The sequence below is a fragment of the Acanthopagrus latus genome, chromosome 2 (genome assembly GCF_904848185.1).
Source record: "Acanthopagrus latus isolate v.2019 chromosome 2, fAcaLat1.1, whole genome shotgun sequence".
In the NCBI taxonomy this organism is placed as follows: domain Eukaryota; kingdom Metazoa; phylum Chordata; class Actinopteri; order Spariformes; family Sparidae; genus Acanthopagrus; species Acanthopagrus latus.
Window position 1 is genome coordinate 8,332,727 of NC_051040.1, and position 22,060 is coordinate 8,354,786.

The 22,060-nt window shown below is 41.1% G+C and overlaps 4 protein-coding genes across 4 annotated transcripts; all 4 read left to right on the plus strand.

The window, feature by feature from the left end:
• The first annotated feature begins 8,913 nt into the window (after nucleotides 1-8,913).
• Nucleotides 8,914-9,843, plus strand: LOC119007973 (odorant receptor 131-2-like). The gene has a single exon (XM_037077979.1). It carries the CDS (start codon nucleotides 8,914-8,916, stop codon nucleotides 9,841-9,843), a length of 930 nt encoding a protein of 309 aa, XP_036933874.1.
• Nucleotides 9,844-12,166: 2,323 nt separating this feature from the next.
• LOC119007980 (odorant receptor 131-2-like) lies at nucleotides 12,167-13,193 on the plus strand. Its single transcript, XM_037077989.1, has one exon. It carries the CDS (start codon nucleotides 12,171-12,173, stop codon nucleotides 13,191-13,193), a length of 1,023 nt encoding a protein of 340 aa, XP_036933884.1. The 5' UTR covers nucleotides 12,167-12,170.
• A 3,269-nt stretch (nucleotides 13,194-16,462) lies between these two features.
• Nucleotides 16,463-17,392, plus strand: LOC119007993 (odorant receptor 131-2-like). Its single transcript, XM_037078010.1, has one exon. It carries the CDS (start codon nucleotides 16,463-16,465, stop codon nucleotides 17,390-17,392), a length of 930 nt encoding a protein of 309 aa, XP_036933905.1.
• A 1,195-nt stretch (nucleotides 17,393-18,587) lies between these two features.
• On the plus strand, nucleotides 18,588-19,921 carry LOC119011807 (odorant receptor 131-2-like). The gene has a single exon (XM_037085190.1). The coding sequence runs from the start codon at nucleotides 18,771-18,773 to the stop codon at nucleotides 19,728-19,730; it is 960 nt and encodes a 319-aa protein (XP_036941085.1). The 5' UTR covers nucleotides 18,588-18,770; the 3' UTR covers nucleotides 19,731-19,921.
• Nucleotides 19,922-22,060: the final 2,139 nt, after the last annotated feature.

The window sequence follows — 22,060 nt, forward strand, 5'->3', positions numbered from 1 at the left end:
AAATTATATAAAACTAAACTAAAGGGAAATGGGTACACACATCAATAAATTATGTTAAGATGTGACAAACAGTGGTCCATATATAATAAACTGGGGATAGTTGTTTGTATATTAGTTGTATATAATTTAAGAAGTTGTTGAAATAATATATGAGTGAAAAGAAGAAAAGTGAGAAAGGGCTGGGGATGTATAAGTTTTACTTTCACCTACACTTTTCAGACACAGTTACTTTTGTTTTATTTGTTTTTATTACATTGTTTTGATTGTTGGATTGAAATAAAGTACTTCATTCATTCATTCATTCATTCATTCATTAATTCATATATTCCAGATTTGTAATGATGAAACCCTTTTAAGGCCTTCAAATCTTCTTGTCAGCCCCGAACAAACTGTCAGGAAATGTGTCCAATATGAGTACAAACATTTCAAATGAAGCACACGTAAGATACTTGAAAACTTTTTCTCCTTACAACTTATTAAAGCATATAAGGAATATCCGTGTTAACTGAGGTCTTACCCTCATTGATTATTTGCGATACTTCACATATGCATCACTATACAACAACCATATTTCATTCAAAATCCCTGGTTCCACTTGAAGAGAAACAGATAAGAACATCATACTGAAATATTATTACTCCTCTATAACAGCTTCATGATTGCACTCTAGAAATTATTAATGTTATGCTATGATTGTACAGTCTGTAGGTTTCAACAATATTCATTGTCAAGAACACTCTGAGGTCAAAAGGTAATAAAACTGCGGGCTAAATTTTTTTATCTGGCTTTGTCAATTGATCCGTAGTTGGTTTTCATTCATTAATTCAAACAGTTTTTCAGAAACTGAGCTGTGCTAGCTGTGCTTATAAACATATCTAGTTTTGTGACTTTTCATTATGATCTTTTTTCATCTATCTTTCTTTTTTTAATTATTGAAATATTTGCATCAAGACCACAGCTGTACCAACGCATTGGCCTCTTTGAAAGAAATGAGAACGCACTACTACTGTTGATGTGAATGTAGCTTGAATGCACCATTATGAGCAATTCTAAATACAAATATAACAAAGATGAATAAAATACATTTTATTTAAAGTTTTGTTAACAATGTTGAACTCTAAACAAACTTTTACAGGTACATTCATCATTAGCCAAGTCAACACCAACAGAGCAGTCTTTAAATAATTAATGATGCCATTAACTATGTCTGTTAATTAGGTTCTCTGGAGTTTGTCATTACACACAGGGATACAGATGACTAATGGCTAATTATCAGAAATACAACAAAGAAAACATCTGATGATGACAAACAAGCCACCGCTCTGACTGTGATGTTCCCTTGTGATGTCTCAGAGTTAACTATCAGAAGTTTGACAATTACATAAAATTACTCAGTTACATTAAAATTTCATTGTATATTAAAGGGTATTTTATATCACATTTGAACCTATATTTGTCACTTTATTCTCTGCGTTTACTCACATATTCACTGTATGTGTCTTGTTTAAAAGGGCAAACTGTACACTTAAAGGCAATGCTTATGTCATAGCATTTACCGCCTTGATTGACGGACATCTCATTCTTCTCTCTGGAACCTCCGCACTTTATAAGATGTATTCGAGACACTATGCTGGACCACACAGAGTACTGTACTATGAGAGCATACAATTGCCATTAAATAGTGATAACTAGAATTCATGTATCAAAGTGAGGCAGTGAAAACCGCCCTCCCAAGATTTTCTTTTCTTATTTTTTGTTTATTTATGTTTTTATTTATTTTATTAATTTGTCTACTTTTATTCCCTTCTTTTTCCCCTCCTTTCTTTATTTAATTTTTAGTGGGTTGAGAAGGTTACGTTTGCTGTTAAAATATTGCAGCTGGACTGTGCTCGTAAGAAATTCATCTTGAATGTGTACTGCAAATTGTTTTATCAAATGAAAAATTAATAAAAATTGAAAAAACAAAAACAAGTTTCTTCTACAGAGTTTCCTCTGGTCTGTCAAGTTTATAAGTATAGCTTTTATTTTTGCTTTAAATATAGGGTATATCGGTGTAGGATGGTTTATTGTAAAAAAAAATATTAGTTTGCATGATGTTTTGCCCTGCTCGTGGCCTCATCCTTGGAATGGCAATGTTTCCAGGTTTTGCAGGTCGATCTTTGATCAAAACTGAAATGCCTCAATGACTATCAGATTACCATTACATTTTGGACAAGTATTCATGGTCCCCAGGGGAGGAAACCCACCAAAATTTTAATCCACTGATTTTCATGACATTGCCATCTCTAAGCTTTGGTGACATGTATTGGCAATTTCCTTTTGTGAATATCTAATACTAATAAAATGGTTGTTGGCAACGTTTCAATGGAAATGACAAATTAAATAAAATTGAATCTGACTGTTTAGATACATACTTGAATCCAAGCATGTTGGTCATCATTTTGATAACAGCACAGAAACTTTGAGACGAGTCAATATTTTTCCAACAATGAAAACTTTTTTTTTTTTTAATACCTGTTATGTCATCCATCTTTCATTATAGCAAAAATCAACAAAGGACAGTTTAAATAATAAATGAGGCAATTAAGTTTCACATGAGTTAATTTGCCATGAGGGAACACTGTTGATCAGCTCATTAGCATCGCTGCTCTGTTTCGAGTCTAAATCCCTATGGAGAAAAACAAAGCAAAAACAAAATTAACCATCATATCAGACATTCTTTCAAATGTTTTCTGCCGCATAACAAACAGGCCTTCACAAAGCTGTACCTGGAGAAATTAAATGGCAACACAGAGAAGGCCCAGTAAAGTTTCTCATGCTTCTATATTTCATTCAGATGTGGTGTCAGTTTATAGAGGCTGGCATACTGTGTATACATATCAAAAGCTTCTCAAGCTGAGCTTTCATAATTGTTAATAACTGTAGTGATAAAAAGTTTTGAAACATAACACAGTGCTGCTGTAAACAACAAACAACGTACTCTTAAACTGTTGTTTTGTTGGAGGGCCCCCATTTTTTGAGTGCAACACAAGATGTCAGATGTAATGTAACATAAAGTTCAACAGCAACACTTCACCTTGACCCAGCATAGCATGACTCTCTCCCATCAACCTGTTAACCCAAGCAACCACTCAGTTCACTTATTACTTGAGCCAGCCTTAATCAATTCAAGACCATCACTGTTTATGTGTGCAAATTAATGCAATGCTACAGATGCATTCGAGGAGAGGCTGTTGACTGCTACAGATGGATTTACACCCAACCTTCTGTCAACATGTTTGCTTTGGTCATCCAACAGAAAACATATTCACAATTAAACCTCCAACCTCATGTGACATCTCTCTATAAAAGCAAGGAATCTTTGTGTGTCTGTGTGTGCCTCAAATATCTCTGCAGATCAGGATCAGACTGAAATGAGAGTTTCAACATGGCTGCTGCATGGTTTAAGGGTGTGAAACGTTGGATTTGTTTGGACTACAATGATACCGTTAATAAATTATTTCATAAAGTATTTACCGATTCCGCTAGCATTGTCAACCATAGCCACCATAGCCGCTTGCACAGCAGAGCCAATCACTGCAGAGCTCACCCACAAGACACACTTTAAGAAACGAATGGTTACATTGTAACCTTGGTTCTCTGAGTGAAGAGACAATCTCTCCACTCCGTTATATATTCCATATGTACGGGATATAGCTATAAAGCACCTGTGCCAGCGTGTAATCACTGATAGATTGAGCGAAACGTGTCTCCAAGTGGCCCAAGGACTGGAGAGATAGTCTGGTGAAGATAGGTGAAGGGAGGAAAGGCATAGAGCAGACCCCGGGGCCAAGGATGCGCTAGAGCATCCCAACCCATGGGGGGATCGTCATTCCTCAGGGAGAAAAAGAGTGGGCTGTGCGTTGACTCCCTGGACGCAAACAGGTCGACCTCTGCCCTGCCTAGGTGGCGCCATATCTCGGAGACCACCTGAGAGTGTAGTCTCCACTCCCCCGGCTGGGGCCCTCCCCTTGACATGGTGTCTGCCGCAGAGATCAGTGCCCCTGGCACGTGCACGGCTCTGAGCGAGAGGAAGAGTGGGTGAGCCCACTGCCACAGGATGGTTGTGAGCTTGCACAGGGCATGGGAGCCCCTGTCACTGTGCTGTCGGTGTGGACAATGACGTGGTGACCCCTTAGCCTTAGCAGGAAATGACGCAGAGCGAGGAGAAGCGCCCTCTGCTCTAGGACACTTATGTGCTGACACAGCCTCTGGCCGGTCCAGACACCGTTGACACCATGGCCTTCGTGTACGGCGCCCTACCCCAAAGAGGATGCGTCTGTGTACACTAGTTGGCGATAGATCACTGGACCCAGGGCTCGGCCCAGCTTGATGTTTGCTGGGACCCTCCACCACCGGAGGGCCCTGTGAATCCTCTGAGAGACCACCACTTTGGTCTTGTGGGACCTCTGAGGGCACAAGCCCAAGCCCAGCAGACATCTCTGCACAGGCCACATGTGTAAGAGGGCGAGGGGGACCACCTGCACCATGGCTGCCATTAAGCCCATAAGGCGAAGGCAGAGTCCCCAGTTGACCAAAGCATGCAGCTGGAAAGGGGCGAGGCAAGTCCTGAAAGCCTGCTGCCTCTTCAGGGTCAAAGCAACTGTCGCCCTCCTCGAGTCCAGGCCCATACCCAGAAAAGTGGTCACCTGAGAAGGCTCGAGCCGGTTTTTTTTGTGGTTCAGGTGCAGACCTAAGCCCTGGACGTGGTTTAGCAGCCGGGCTACGTGGTCGCATACATACAACGAGTGAAGGGTCGTGGTGGCAGAGAAATGCCGAATGGCAGCACCCGAAACTTGTACACCCTGCCTGCAAACCCAAACCGAGGGTGGGAGGCACCTGGAGGAACTCTGAGCCTTAGCAGGTCCTCTCCCTCTGCCCTGTCGGTGGTACCTGTGCTGCCGGGAAGCCTCCAACTGGAGTCTAAGATCCCCTTGACCCCATGTTGAGGCTTCTGGTGCTGGCTGGGCCCGAGATGGTCTTGGCCTCCCCGAGCCCATGATGTGCCTGGCCAGGCCACCCGAGACCTACTTCGCACAGCGGCGGCTCTCCTGAGCCTGCTGTATCAAGGCAGTAGCATGGGGCCCAAACATCGCGGTGGGTTCCACCGGCACCTTAGGCCATCTGCAGCTCCTAACCTACACTGGTGTCCGCCTGAACTTGATGAGACAAGTCGTGGAGGTAAAGTGCCAAAATAGCCCCGGTATTGGCCAACCGAGTCTGCACCGCCACAGCCTTATGTATCTTAGCGAGCAGACTATCCATAACCCTGCAGTTCTTGCTAGAGCAGGTGGCATTACCGAGGATGGAGCTGGAGGGAGAAACTAGTGGAGTGAGGGTTCGGTCCACTGCGGGAAGTGGCCCACAAGCAATCTGATTTCTGTCATGCACGTTGGAAAAACGGCGACATGCTGCAGACCACCTGCGGGTAGCAGCTGGAGACTAGAACTGCTGACACATCAGCTCTTTAAAGTCAGATAGGAGGGGCACCTGGGTTGATGCAGGGCGCACCTCCATACCCTCTGTAGTTTCTGGGCTGTCCTCCTCAAAGGTGTCGGCGTGTAGTATGTTGATAAAAAAATCTGCGGAGGCAAGGCTGGGTGGAATGATAGAGCAATCTTTATTAAAACAGACTTGAGCCTAGCATCCGAACAGAGTGTGGCCACACATCTGATATTCTCCAATCTAGGGCAAAGTAATGCCAAACGTGTTTGCCCTCTGCCCTATCAGAACTCCTACGCCCTCGATCTTAGGAATTCTACCAAATGCCACCCCCCTTTCTCTGGTGTGGGGGCCTTTTTTAAAGTCTGTTCTCCATAACCGCCTACTTGTCCCAATTGGTCACTTTGGTGGGTTCAAGGTACATCTATCCAATGGGAAAGAAGAGAAGGATGGGTCTGCCTCACATCCTCTATGAAATAACTCTTGTGTGCGTTACTTAACTTTGCTGATGTCAGCTAAAGTGGACAGGATGGTCTCTCTACACATAAATGACAATGTATACCTTGAGTCAGCTATTAACCTCTGGTGTGGGCTCCTTCCTGTAACTTATCTCTGATTCCCACCTCAGGGCTGATCAGGGCTCCTGGTTATGGGGACCCTCACACTGTCACATTCCCGCAGTTGTCTAAGGAGAGCATCTGGTCCCATCTCATCCTGTCTTCCTCCTATTCACTATTGTCTTAGAGCCCAGGATGTGTAGGAAACACACAGATACTACACCTCTTCAACCCTAGAAGATGTGGCCCCAGGGTTCTCAGGGAGGGCAACACCCAGAGCCCTGGAAGCCCTGTTAATCACCTCCTCAAACCGGTGGGCCAACTCCCCTCTTGTTACTTTGCTCACTGTGTGCTGTGCACAAGAGAGGTCGTTGTCATCAGAGTTTCCACATCCACGTTCTCCTCCTCGGCTTCTTCTTCCTCCCTGCCTAACCCGAAGCCTGGGGCGGGAAAGAGCTAAGCGGAGGCCGGACCGCTATAGGCTGAAGAGGAGGCAGTTGAGCCTGCCAGGCTCCTAGATACTCCCTCCTCCCCTCCAAGGCTGCCACCATTCTCCCAATTTTCTGCCTAGGCCCCTCAAAAACATGGGAGCCCGCACGCTTTGCCTTTTCTCTCTCTTTTCTCTTTTCCGTTGCAAAAAAGCAACAGCGAGCCTCCCTAGTGCGTGCAGGTAAAATAAAGCAATCCATGCACGACTGAGGATTTTCCCTAGAGACCAGAGCATGCTCATGTCCCAAACATAGCACGCAGTTATCATGTCCATCCTCTAGGGGCATGGCCACCCCACAACCCACACAGCAATGTCCCTCCTGGTCTGCCATATTGCCAGGGGCCGGAACCCGGAAGTACTTCGCCACTTCCTGTTTACCTGCTAGCCGGTAGCACTGCAGCTCTCTTATTGTTTTTTTTTTTTAAAGTGTACTCTGTGTGCCGCCCACTGTGAGGGCCATATTCTTATGAGGGGATGGGCGGGAGAGTGCTTGAACTGGGAGAGGCATTTGCCGCCAAGCGCCGGGGAGAGGATGCCGCTACCAGGAGCCAGAGGCGGGATGATGGCTTGCTGAGACAGGACAGAAAGAGTTCTATACAACAATCCAGGGAGACTGCCAGAGACAGACGCCCCGACTTACTCTTTTCCCTCAAACAATCAGTGATTACACGCCAGCACAGGTGCTTTATAGCTACGCAATGGGGCGTGGCCGGGCAAGCCGGTGTGTCTTAAAGAAATATCCAAGTACCCTGCACAGCAGCGGGGGTGATATCCCGTACATATGGAATATGTAACGGATTGGAGAGATAGTCTCGAGATGATAGAGAACAAGCAGATTTATACCTGCAGCTGTGCAAGCTAGACCGGGATTTTGCCAGCAGTTTGGTCCCGTTCTGTACATCTAAACTGACTGTGGATTAATAAATGAGTCCAGACGGAGTCTGTTCGGGTCTGAGGAGATCCGGATACACGAGGACAACAAACTGGAATCGGAATCTGTGGGTGTTCATGTGTAGCTAGCTGCTAGCACACCCCCACAGCCCACCTCCTGACTCGACGTGCCAGTGCATCCGAAACCGGATTTCTAACCTCTGCCTCGCTTTTTCTTGAGCATTGCTGTCACTTTTGCTTTGCGTCTGGTGCAGGAAACGGTAAAAACGGGCTTTTGTCACAAAAGTAGCCGCTAGAAGCAAGTGCTTGCAAGCAAAAAACATGTTCCTATTGGTGGAAAAAGGCACTACACCAACCAGTCACAAAATATATGGCAAACCACACGATTTGGTTGCTGAGGAACAGGGGGAAGTTGTGGGCGGGATGTCGGCAGAAGAGTGACAGACAGTGATGTGATAGAGACAACGATGAGAAAGCGAGTTTTGAGAGTTGAGAGATTTGTGGCTAGAGATTTGTGACATATGTTTGGAGTGTATAGCTAGTGTGTTATGTAGTGTTTGGTGTAGTGTATTTAGTGTGTAGTGGAGTCGTTTCTCTGTGTTTGGCAGGCATTGCCTGCATTTAAATGTAAATAGTTACATATAAACAATAATTTATATTTGCATTATAAGTAATAAAATTGGTTCGTTAAACAGTTTCACAGTAAAAAAAAATCTAATTTTTTCCAACTCTGATTCTATGTTTTTTGTGATTTTAGGTCCATAGTGTTAATATAGTATGTCAAAATGAAAAAATAACTGTAGAGCAATACATGTGAGGTTGTGCTGAAAATAATGACACCAAACAAAGCAAGGGAAATAGTTTTTAAGGTGAAATATAATGGTAAAATCAAAAGTCCCACCTTCAAACACAGTCTCATTCGGCCATCCATGAAAAAAACTACTTAACCTCCCACTTTTCTATAGGAATACATACTTCCTACAGGCAATGCACTAGTCTCTGTAACACAAAGTGAGTAACTATATTTAGCATAATCATTGAGGTCTGTTAGTAGCAACAGTTGATGATGACAACACTGTGGTGAGTTTCGTCAATAGTTAGTCCAATAAAGTCCTCATACACAGCCCTCTCTTAGAGGGCCACACAGAGCTCAGTAGAAGATTATTATCTATGGGACTCTGTGCCATAATTCCATGTTGATGCAGGGATGTTTTGTTACTCTGATGGTTTTATGCCATTTGACCTTTTGATGTGTTTCTGTCAAATCTATTTTATGTGCAATGTATGTGGTATTATACTGATGTGTGTAATGTTTGTGTTGATCATCTAGATGTCCACTAATCACATCTTGTGTTATGCCATAGAAAATCTGGGCATCTTGCTTCTACAAATATTTTAGATAATACTGACAGATATATGAATTCTTGAATTTTGAAACTGTCTTTTGGTTGATAGAGCTGTGGAAGTGTCTAAACCCTTGATATTTCAGGATATATGGCAGCCAATAACTCAGTGAATGGTGGTGAATCCTCTCTGAGGAGCATCAATGGTCGGGTCCTTTTTGTTCAGGTTCTGGTGTTCGTCTTTCTTTGCATCAATTCTTTGCTAATCATGACATTTTTTATGAAGGATTACTTCTACTCAACCATGCGCTACATCTTGTTTGCTATGACACTACTGTCTGATTGTCTGTATCTACTCGTGACTGATATCCTGCTCATTTTAAACTATTTTAATGTTGCCATACAAATGTGGGTTTGTCTTGTTATATATATGATTTTGTCGCTGTACACATATTTAACACCTGTCACCCTGACAGCAATGACCCTGGAACGCTATGTGGCCATTTGCCTGCCCCTGCGACACTCTGTGCTGTGCTCCACACGCAGCTGTATGCACTGTATCCTCATCATTCATGGCATTAGTTATTTACCCTGCATTGCTGTTCTGTCCATTTTCTTTACATCTGCAACTCATGGCTTCTACATTCAGAAAAATATATGCTCTGTGGAAATATTCATTTTTCACAAGTGGCAGGGTCATCTTCGATCAGCTATCAGTCAGTTCTACTTCTTAGTTATGGTGAGCATTATTATATTCTGTTATGTTCAAATAATGAAGGTGGCCAAAGCTGCATCTGGAGAGAATAAAAAGTCAACATGGAAAGGTCTCAGAACAGTAATTCTTCATGGTTTCCAGCTGCTGCTCTGTCTCATCCAGCTGTGGTGTCCATTCATAGAAGCTGCTCTGCTTCAGACGAATTTTCTGTTATTCATCAATGTCAGGTATTTTAACTACATTACTTTTATTCTTGCTCCGAGATGTCTGAGTCCTCTCATTTATGGCCTTAGGGATGAAATGTTCTTTCAAGCACTTAAACACTACGCTCTCTGTGGCTTGAATAAAAACCCTTTGGATTTTTAAAGTAATGATGTTGTGCTTTTAAAATAAAAGGTTTTACATGTTTCTCACTTTAATTCGATTGTCATTTTACAGAGAAATGTCATTGAAATGATTCAATAGATCTTTTGGGGGGCATTTGCTCCTCATGAGGATGTTTGTGATTATATTGCACTGATAAATAACCAATCTGATTCCCTATACACGCAAAATTAATCTGACCTTCATGCTTTCATATCAACAACAAACCAAAATACCGATCATGTGGTGCGTTTCTTTTTGTCTCAAAGTTGTGTGATTGGAACAATATTTTAAAACTATTCACAAACACTCGAAACATAAATGTTCATGTGCTGCACAATTTGGATGTGTGCCTGTATCATTTAGTGTGCCTGATGTTCAAAGTTAAGCAGTCCCGCAGTGACACATACACAAAAAATACATCAAAGCCTCTAATGGGAGGTCCTGGTAGGATGAACTCAAACCCACTCCTCTTTGGGGCCTTATTGTTTTATAACAGGTGTGCATTGCAGAAAAATGACATCATCACTACAGTGGCAAGGAGTGGGAACAAATTCTAGAACATTTCTCTTAATCTTGATTAAGGTCCCACAATTTTCACTCTACACAAATAATGTATACACATTGTTGGCAAAGCAGAGTCTGCCATCTTGATTCCCTCTTATCTGTTGTGTACATGCAACCTGACCAGGCCTCCATGAGAAAAACAATGCTCCATGCTGAAAAACAAATGAGGTGTTCTTGTTTTCATCACCTGTTTAAACTGTTGCCCTCTGGTAAACGCTACTGCTCCATCAAAACATGCACTACATGATTTTTTTTAACATTTATTTATGTATTTTATTTATTTAAACTCTTTCTTGACAAGCGAGGAACATTACAATCCTGAGGTCAGACAAAAACAGATTTAATGAGACAGAGAAATGTCATAAAACAAAGAACTAATCAGGAGAAATAATAATGAAAATAATAATAGTAAAAAATAATAGAAATAAAAAAAGGTGCATACATTGGTCACTCAGAGAATAGAAATTACATAATGTCTGTGCATTCACTAACAATAAGAAAAAAATCATATAGTGATTAGATAGATATTAAGGTTATATGTTCATCAGGCTGTATTGGAGAAACATTTTTTTGTCTTTTACAATTCTGAGAGACTTAAGAAGATAGTTGAATTCAAGGAGAAACACCTTAAACATCAGCTTAGCTTTGGAAAATCTGGGTTTGTGTATCAAGAACTTACAAGAGAGAATGAAGAAATCTGTAACAAATTCAACAGAGTTGTTACAATGAGTAAAATGACAGAACATCTTTTTTAGTGAATAGGTATGAGACACTTAGAAAGGTAGATCAATGGTTTCTCAAATCCATCCAGAAATCATGCACAACATTAGAGATACAAAATTTATAAGGCAGTAACCATGTTCTTTTCCAGTCAATATCATCAATTAACTCATCCCAGGAGAATTTCCCTCTAGGAGAACATTTGTTTTTAGCATGGATAGCATTCCTTATGAATTTATTATTACATTTACATTACATTATCCAGGAGAGGGCGACCATCAATAATCAATTTGGAGTCAATTCTTGCACTAGTGCTGTGTGAGAGATGATATTTCATCAACTATATGGTACCAGAAGGAACTGCCTGGCATACAAGACTAAATTCTTTAAATCTAATAGGAAATTCAAAAGTACTGAGAAAATCAGAGGAGGTTACCATGTTTATCAAATAAGTCAATATATTCCGTTTGAATGCCAGGAAGGAAGAAAGATAGATTTGTTTTTTATTGTGATGTCTTTGTTATTCCATAGCAGAGCTCTATGAGGGGAAAAGTTATGAACATAAAGAAGATTCCATGCCAAGAAAGCTTGTCTATGAAAGTTAGTCTAGAAGGAGAATAATTACACTTTAAGAGAAACTGTAAACACCACATTTTAAAAAGATATTGCAGGGAATGAAATACCATAAGAAATCCTCACCACTGAACAGGCATCTTCTCAACCAATTAATTTTGAAGGTGTTATTGATGTCAACAAAGTTGATAACTTTGAGACCCCAGAGTATCATGTTTTAGACAGTACGACAGTACAACCGAGATATGTTTACAGATAGCCAAGAGGAGGAGCAGAAAGTGTCAATGACGACACTGTGATGAGCAAACTTTAATTAGCTTTTACTCTCCTTGCAGTGGGGTCACTCCTATAAAGTCTTCGTACAGAACCTCCACTCAGAACAAAGGCTGAAACAGACATCTGTGCCACAATGCTGAGACATTGCAGGGGAACAGTGTGTTTGTGATGAGGATTACATATTCTTTCGATGGATGATGACTGAACACTTGGCAGTAACTAAACAACTTGTGCATGTGTCTAGAAAAGTGATGGGGGACAACAGCTCATGGGTTGGTAGTGAGGTGGGACAGATCAGTGATCGGGTGATTTCTGTGCAGCTCCTGGTCACGATGTTTCTTGGCATCAACTTTTTACTCATCCTAACCTTTTTCAAGAAGAAGCCCTTCTACACAATTGCACGCTACATCTTATTTGCTGTTACACTGCTGTCTGATAGCTTTTTATTACTCATATCTAATACGCTGTACCTTTTGTCCCATTTTAATTTTACCATACAAGTGTGGTTATGTGTCAATATTACAATGATAGTGCTTCTGTATTCGATGGTCACACCAGTTACTCTGACAGTAATGACCTTGGAGCGATATGTTGCCATTTGCATGCCTCTGCGCCATGCAGAGCTGTGCTCCGAACGCATCCATGTGCATTGCATTCTCATCATTCATGGCCTCAGCTCTTTACCCTGCATTGCTTTTTTTTCCTCCTTCTTTGCATTAGCCTCTCTGAGCTTGTACAAACAACACAGGATTTGCTCTCCACAGATGTACATTTTGCACAGATGGCAGGATCACATATGGTCAACTGTACAACAGATATACTTCTTCATTATGGTTATCACCATTGTATTCTGTTATGTTAAAATAATGAAAGTGGCCAAAACGGCATCTGGAGACAATAAAAAGTCAACACAGAAAGGTCTCAGAACAGTAATTCTTCATGGTTTCCAGCTGCTGCTCTGTCTCATCCAGCTATGGATCCCATTCATAGAGAATTATGTATTTCAGATTAATTTAAGTCTATTTATTAATGTAAGGTTCTTTAACTATGTAATGTTTTATCTTGCTCCAAAATGTCTGAGTCCACTGATATATGGGCTCAGGGATGGGATTTTTCTTCATGCACTGAAAAACTATGCCTTCCTTGACGTGTATAAAAGTAATATTTTGCAAGGTAGACTAGTTGTTTATAACAGAAAAAATGCACAGTGCAGTTAAAAAAAGGACTCACTATGGTTGCAATTCATTTTCATGTGACAATTTATGGAACATTTCATTTTAAACTGGTTCATTGTTACAAGCCCTACTTATAACAAGCTTAAATAGAATGTTGTCATGTTACATGTGTGCTGTATGCTTTTAAGAACAAGACAACACTCCTTTTGGCAGTGGATCAGTTGCAGGATTATTGCAGGAAGTTCAATAATGGACCATGAAAAAGCAGTGAGATGTGCGGATTGTTAAGTGGTGCTGGGATAAGAGTATGGTCAGATGTTGGAAGAATTTCCTGGTATCCAGTGAATGCAAGCAGCCTTTGTTGATGATGTCGATGGCAGTGAGGTTGTCTGAGTGGATCAGGATGACTTTTCTGGACCATTAGTGCCCCTAATGAAGTACAGCAATTATGACTGGATACAGTTGATAGAGGGCAGAGGAAGGGGAGAGTGGGGACAGTTCTGGGGGTAAATGGAGGTGAACAATGTACCACTGTAGTAGCCTCTGAAAACCTACTGAGGATGCTGTGTCTGTGTATAGCAGGATGTCCTCTGGCTGGGTGATTTGGTTGTCGTAGAAGAAAGACGTGTCTTTTCAACATAGAGGAAGTTATGTCACATTTTCAGCTCCATTTTTGCAGAGTCAGAGTTGTCCAGGGTGAAGTAGTCGTGGAGGGATGGAATGGTTGGAGAAAGGGATAGTGGATGTGAGATGAAGGATTGACCCTTGGGGATAATGCGAGTGGTGTAGTTGAGGTGTCCAAGAAAGGAGAGAAGCTGTTGCTTGGTACAGCGGTCGGCAAGGAGGTAGTTGGAGATGAACAAGGAGGTACATAGTAGCTTCTCAGTTTGGAGTGTGGTTTGGAAGATTAGTGTATTGAGGGTGAAGCTGAGGAATTTGAGGGATGTACTGGCTCCTGTTGTTCGGCAGAAAGAGGAATGCCGAGTTTGTGAAAGGTTGATTTAAGAGTGGAAAGACCTTGTGCTGGTGGGGAAGATGGCGGAGTGACCATGGGAAACATCTCGGAGATGGACAACATAAGGCAGGTTGTGGTTGTTTAGGAGTATCCAGCAAAGGGCTTGGGAGAGGGAATCAAATATTTTCGGGTTACTTTTACATCTGAAGGTGAGGCGGACAGCAAAGTAGAGGCAGCCTCTCCATGATATGCTGAGGAAATCTGGGCAGATGGGCAGGAACTTGAAAGCACTGGTGATGTCTGCTTTTTCCAACCAGGCGCTGTGGCTGGCAAGAGAGATGAGATTGACGGCCTGGGTGATGGTGGTGTAAAGGATGGAAAAATCTGGGCTCGAGAAGAAGCTGTTGACGATTGGTGTGGTGGTGACGTGGGGAAAAGAGAGGTCTATGACAAGCCTCTTTTTTCCAGAGTACTTTTGTGTGGCAATGCTGATGTTTCTGATACAGTAAATGGGGAAGGGGAGGCTGAAAAATGAGCCAATCATCGGAGATCCGGCCGATGAATCAGGGGTCCATTCGCCTCCTGCTAGTGTTTCACACTCTGCTTCCCGGCCGACACCTGCCATTGTTTCTATGTTGGCAGCACTGCCGACACCTGGAAGTGGTTCCCAGTCGACACTCCTGCCTGACGAACCCTAGCACTTCTCCATCGGCATACAAGAACCTGTATGGGCCCCTAGCTAAACGCACCACCCACCTCAGCACCACCAATACTAACTATAGACTGTCCAAGCTCCATTGTTTGTCCATTGTACATCTCACACAACCATTATCATGGCTTACTGGTGAGCTGGAAAGTAATAAAAACCAGCAGACAATGCTTTTACGACAAGAAATATTTAATTATGAAAAAGTGCAGAACAGTCAACTGCAAATAAATAGTTTCTCACAAAAAATAAAATGTTAATGTTAAAGGTCCTCACGTTTCCTCTGGTTTCGACATATATAAACTGGTCCTCCCTGAGCCTACCAACTCCCAGCATGAGGAAAGCAAACGCATCCTGCATCGTCTCTGCAGTCCGCCCACTGGTAAAACGGGGCTCCAACAGGCACACACAAACAAATTATATCTATCAACCTGTCAACCCAAGCAACTGTTTTGGTACCTCAGTGGTGGAAAGAACACCCGATCAATGTCAGGACAGCGGAATCACTCTCCATCTTCTGCAAAAGACTTCAGACTCAGTTGTTCAGACGTCACCTTGACCCCGCATAGCATGAATCCCTCCCATCAACCTGTCAACTCAAGCAACTGCTTAGTTCACTGATTGCTTGGGCAGGCCATAACCCAATAAATCCCATCACTGTTTATGCCTACAAATTAATGCAACGCTACAAATACTTCGAGGAGAGGCTGTTGAGTGCTACACTTTGATTTACACCCAAACTTCCTGTGTGGCAATTTGGAACATCTATCAACATGTTTACTTTAGTCATCCAACAGAAAACATATTCATAATTAAACCTCCAACCTCATGTGTACATAAGGTGTGTGATATGAGAAGTTTTAATATTTGTTGGAAAACATCTCTGAAACACAAACTGAGTAACTATATTTAGTATGACCTCTGAGGTCATCACTGGTAGCAGCAGTTGATGATGACAGCACTGTGGTTAGTCTCATCAGTAGTTAGTCCTATAAAGTCCTCATACACAGACCTCTCACAGAGGGCCACACAGAGCTCAGCAGAGGATGTTCATCTGGGACTCTGTGCTACAATTCCATGTTGATGCAGGGATGTTTTGTTGAGCTGATGGTTGTATGCCATTTGATCTTTTGATGTGTTTCTGATAAATCTATTTTACGTGCGTAAGGTTGTTGAAGTTGAAATCATTTCTGTGTTGTGCCACAGAAAATCTGGGCACATTAATTACACAAATAGTTTAGATAAAACTGACAGTTATGTGAATTATTGAATTTTGAAACTGTTGAAAGAGCTGTGGAAGTGTCTAAACCCTTAATATTTCAGCATATATGGAAGCCAATAACTCACTGAATGGCACTGAACACCCTCTGAGGAGCATCAATAGTTGGGTTCATGTTGATGCAAAGATGCCATTTGACATTTTGATGTGTTTTTTTAAGTCCAGTGTCTGTGATATTATACTGATGTGTGTAATGTTTGTGTTGATCATCTAAACGTCCACTAATCACATCTTGTGTTGTGCCATAGAAAATCTGGGCTTCTACAAATACTTTAGATAATACTGACAGATATATGAATTCTTGAATTTTGAAACTGTCTTTTGGTTGAAAGAGCTGTAGAGGTGTCTAAACCTTTGATATTTCAGGATATATGGCAGCCAATAACTCGGTGAATAGCGTTGAATCCTCTCTGAAGAACATCAGTGGTCAGGCCATTTTTGTTCAGGTTCTGGTGTTCGTCTTTCTTTGCATCAATTCTTTGCTAATCATGACATTTTTTATGAAGGATTACTTCTACTCAACCATGCGCTACATCTTGTTTGCTATGACACTACTGTCTGATTGTCTGTATCTACTAGTGACTGATATCCTGCTCATTTTAAGCTATTTTCGTATTACCATACAAATGTGGGTTTGTGTTTTTATATATATGATTTTGTCTCTGTACACTTATTTAACACCAGTCACTCTGACAGCAATGACCCTGGAACGCTATGTGGCCATTTGCCTGCCCCTGCGACACTCTGTGCTGTGCTCCACACGCAGCTGTATGCACTGTATCCTCATCATTCATGGCATTAGTTATTTACCCTGCATTGCTGTTCTGTCCATTTTCTTTACATCTGCAACTCATGGCTTCTACATTCAGAAAAATATATGCTCTGTGGAAATATTCATTTTTCACAAGTGGCAGGGTCATCTTCGATCAGCTATCAGTCAGTTCTACTTCTTAGTTATGGTGAGCATTATTATATTCTGTTATGTTCAAATTATAAAAGTGGCCAAAATGGCATCCGGAGAGAATAAAAAGTCAACATGGAAAGGTCTCAGAACAGTAATTCTTCATGGTTTCCAGCTGCTGCTCTGTCTCATCCAGCTGTGGTGTCCATTCATAGAAGCTGCTCTGCTTCAGACTAATTTTCTGTTATATATCAATGTCAGGTATTTTAACTACATTACTTTTATTCTTGCTCCGAGATGTCTGAGTCCTCTCATTTATGGCCTTAGGGATGAAATGTTCTTTAATGCACTGAAATACTATGCTCTCTGTGGCTTGTACAAAAAACCTTTGGATTTTTAACGTAATGTTTTTATGCCTTTAAAATAAAAGGTTTTACATGTTTCTCACTTAAATTATATTGTCATTTTACAGAGAAATGTCATTGAAATGATTCAATAGATCTTTTGGGGGGCATTTGCTCCTCATGAGGATGTTTGTGATTATATTGCACTGATAAATAACCAATCTGATTCCCTGGTACATGCAAAATTAATCTGACCTTCATGCTTTCATATCAGCAACAAACCAAAATACCAATCATATGTGGTGCGTTTGTTTTTGTCTCAAAGTTGTCTGATTGTAGCAATATTTTAAAACCATTCACAAACACTCGAAAATTAAAGGTCATGTCCTGCACAATTTGGATGTGTGCCTGTATCATTTAGTGTGCCTGATGTTAAAAGTTAAGCAGTCCCACAGTGACACATACACAAAAAATACATTAAAGCCTGTAATGGGAGCTCAAACCCGCTCCTCTTTGGGGCCTTATTGTTTTATAACAAGGTGTATATTGCTGAAAAATGGGTGACATCATCACTACAGTGGCGAGGAGTGGGAACAAATTCTAGAACATGTCTCTTAATCTTGATTAAGGTCCCACAATTTTCACTCTACACAAATAATGTATACACATTGTTGGCAAAGCAGAGTCTGCCATCTTGATTCCCTCTTAACTGTGCACATTCAACCCGACCAGGCCTCCATGAGAAAATGGCATCAGGTAAAGACATCATGCTGAAAAACAAATGAGGTGTTCTTGTTTTCATCAGTTTATTCATTTTTCTTCAACTTCACCTGCTAAACAGCTTAGAGAAGGAACTTTTTAAAACAATAGTTCTTATCATAATGGTAATACTACTACTACTACTACTACTACTACTACTACTACTACTACTACTAATAATAATAATAATGATAATAATAATAATAATAATAATAATAATAACACATGTTATTTATATAGTACTCTTCATGAGCCACAAAGACACTTTACAACATTTTGAAAGGAAACCAATAAATCATATAATGTATAAATAAATATACCGCAGTGTTGCACTGTGGCTTATAAGTCAGGTTAGGATAAGGGTCAGTCAGGGGCCACGACAGTAATGGTGGCTGACAACCCAGATATGTCTACAGATAACCACTGAGAGGAGGAGCAGAAAGTGTCAATGACAACACTATGATGAGCAAACTTTTATTAACTGTTACTCTCCTTACAGTGGGGTCACTCCCATGAAGTCTCCATACAGAAACAGACATCTGTCTTCTTAAAGAGTACCACAACACTATTGCAGGGCAACAGTGTTTTTGTCATGAGAATCACATATGCTTTTGATGGATGATGATTTAACACTTTGCCGCTCCTCAACAACTTGTGAATGTGCCTAAAAAAGTGATGGAGGACAACAGCTCATGGGTTGGTGGTGAGGTGAGACAGATCAATGATCGGGTGATTTCTGTGCAGCTCCTGGTCACGATGTTTCTTGGCATCAACTTTTTGCTTATCTTAACCTTTTTCAAGAAGAAGTCCTTCTACACAATAGCACGCTACATCTTATTTGCTGTTACACTACTGTCTGATAGCTTGATATTACTTATATCTAATATTCTGTACCTCTTGGCCTATTTTAATTTTACCATACAAGTTTGGTTATGCATAATTATTTCTACAGTGCTGATTCTGTATTCGATGGTCACACCAGTTACTCTGACAGCAATGACCTTGGAGCGATATGTTGCCATTTGCATGCCTCTGCGCCATGCAGAGCTGTGCTCCCAACGCATCCATGTGCATTGCATCCTCATCATTCATGGCCTCAGCTCTTTGCCATGCATTGTTGTCTTATCCTTTTTCTTTGCGTCAGCCTCTCTGAGCTTGTACAAACAACACAGGATATGTGCTATGCAGATGTATATTTTGCATAGATGGCAGGGTCATATCAGGTCAACTGTACAACAGTTTTACTTTTTCATTATGGTTATCATCATTGTATTCTGTTATGTTGAAATAATGAAAGTAGCCAAAACGGCATCTGGACATGATAAAAAGTCATCACAGAAAGGTCTCAGAACAGTGATTCTTCATGGTTTCCAGCTGCTGCTCTGTCTCATCCAGCTATGGACCCCTTTCATAGAGATCTATGTATACCAGATTAATGTATTTTTTGATGTAAGGTTCTTTAACTATGTATTGTTTTATCTTACTCCAAAATGTCTGAGTCCTCTGATATATGGGCTCAGGGATGATCAGTTTTTTCATGCACTGAAAAGCTATGCCTTCTTAGACTTGTATAAAAGAAATATATTTCGAGGTAGACTACTTGTTGTAACAGAAAAAATGCACAAGGCGCCGTAAAAATAGTGACTCACTATGGTTGCAATTCACTTTAACATTAGAATTTAAAGAAAGTTTTGGTTCAAACTGATTTACTGTAACAAGCTCTACTAATAAAAAAAAAAATCAAGTTGTGACAGTTGTGATGTTACATATGTGTTGTATGCTTCCTATAAGAAGACAATGGTCTTTTTCTGCCTTTTTAGACAAGGGATCAGTTTTAAATATTGCAGGAAGTTCAGTAATGGAACATGAAAAAGCAGTGCGAAATCACATAAGGAGCTGCAGGATTCAAACTCCAGCCATGTGCTGCATAAAATCAGATCAAGGTTGCTCATAAAATGATTGAAATAGGCTAATTAGCATACTATATATATATCAAAAATATATATTCTATCATACTGTGCCACTTTAAAAAGTCTTCTGGAAAAAATATTATGATAGAGGTCCTGAATTTTACAGTGCGATACATTTCAACGTCGCAAGCCAAGATATCTATCATAGTTCTTTCGCATACATCCTTACACTGCAGTACAAACATTCTTGTATTTTTACATGTTCACCATAAAAATAAACAACTAGTGACAATGCTAACTATATTTAACACACAGAATACTTTTAGGATTTACTCAGTATACTCAAGCTGTTCCTACTTTATTCAAATACAAAATGGACTGTCTATAAGCACAACAGATTAAAACCTTGCCTTGTAGTCCATAAATGGACATTGCTCTGGAGTGTTTTCTCCAAAAATGTTGAAGTAAAGATATTATATGAGTAAGTATGAGTAATATGAGACTGAGAGGACTGAGTAACTCTGGCGACGTAAACAATAAATGTGTCACTAACAAGACTACAGCATAGTTTAGTAGTACGGTAGTTTATTTAAATTGAAAGAAGACTTGGGAAGGGTAGGAAAGGGGGCCAGCTTTATTGGATGAAGAAAGGGGGTCGAAGTCGGTGGGTGAAGAGGGGAGTTTGAGTTAGGTTGCAGAGTGGGGGGACCAACTAGGATCCGGGGAGGTTGAGACGTGTGGGGGCACTTCTAGATGGGTACACATCTCTGTTGGCTTGGCTTCATCAGCGCCCCGTGGTTCCTGTGCCAGAGTGGCTGGGGTCACTCTTCAGGGTTCAGCGAAAAAAATTGATGCACCTGAGATACACTTGGATTGTGGATGTTCAGGTGGATGTTTGCCTTTTTCGCCCCATTCCTCGAGGGGTCTCACTTCATTTGTGTTACATAACAATGGGAATGAAATAATACTGTTACTGGTAGCAACATAGCATAAATGCTCTTTGGTGATCGGGCAGGAAGAGAAGCTGTTGCTTGGTACAGCAGTGGGCTAGGAGTGTCAGGCTTGGACAAAAAGAGAGGACTCAGATGTAGAATGGCAGAAGTAATGTCAGGTTTTATTTTACTGATTGCAACTCTTCAGACAGAATGATAAAGTAATATGCTATGAAACTCTATGAGGGACGGACAAGACAAACAAGACATAAAACACAGAAGAAACAAAAGACGCTCCCGAAGGAGGAAAACCTACACTGTTTTAAATTCTTGAACTATGAAAATTTAAATAAAACAAAAACACTGACAAAATACGTTGGCAAGGCAGACAGACAAAGACTTTATACACATGGGGGAGGGGAACACATGTGAAAAAAATCAAGGATTAGGGATGACGTCAGACCAGGGACACAAGAGGAAGGGCAAGTGACCTGAAATGAGAGGAGAGTTACCTTTCAAAATAAAACATGAATTTCACAAGACAAAAAACCCAAGACAGGACATCCCTCACCGTGATGTGACAAGGAGGTAGTTGGAGATAAACAAGGAGGTACGTAGTAGTTTCTCAGTTTGGAGTGTGGCTTGGTAGATTGGTGTGAGGGTGAGGGTCGAGGGTGACGCTGAAGAATTGAGGGATGTACTGGTTCCTGTATTAGCAGAGAGGGGAACGCCAAGTTCATGGATGGTTGATTTAAGAATGGTAAGACCTTGTGTTGGTGGGGAGGATGGCGGGATGACCATGAGAAAATCATCCAGTAGATGAACAACATAAGGCAGGTTGTGGTTGTTAAGGAATATCCAGCAAAGGGCTTGGGAGAGGGAATCAAATATTTTCAGGCTACTTTTACATCTGAAGGTGAGGCAGACTGCAAAGTATAAGTGACCTCTCCAGGATATGCAGAGGAAATCTGGGCGGATGAGCAGGAACTTGAAAGCACTGGTGATGTCTGCTTTTTCCAACCAGGCACCTTGGCTGGCGAGACGGATGAGGTTGATGGTCTGAGTAATGGTGGTGTAATAAAGAGAGGTCTATGATGAGCCTCTTTTTTCCAGAGTACTTTCG

What these genes read in the sequence shown, in the direction of transcription:
- LOC119007980 (XM_037077989.1), top strand. Translation starts at nt 12,171, where the DNA reads ATGATGACTGAACACTTGGCAGTAACTAAACAACTTGTGCATGTGTCT.
- LOC119007993 (XM_037078010.1), top strand. Translation starts at nt 16,463, where the DNA reads ATGGCAGCCAATAACTCGGTGAATAGCGTTGAATCCTCTCTGAAGAAC.
- LOC119007973 (XM_037077979.1), top strand. Translation starts at nt 8,914, where the DNA reads ATGGCAGCCAATAACTCAGTGAATGGTGGTGAATCCTCTCTGAGGAGC.
- LOC119011807 (XM_037085190.1), top strand. Translation starts at nt 18,771, where the DNA reads ATGGAGGACAACAGCTCATGGGTTGGTGGTGAGGTGAGACAGATCAAT.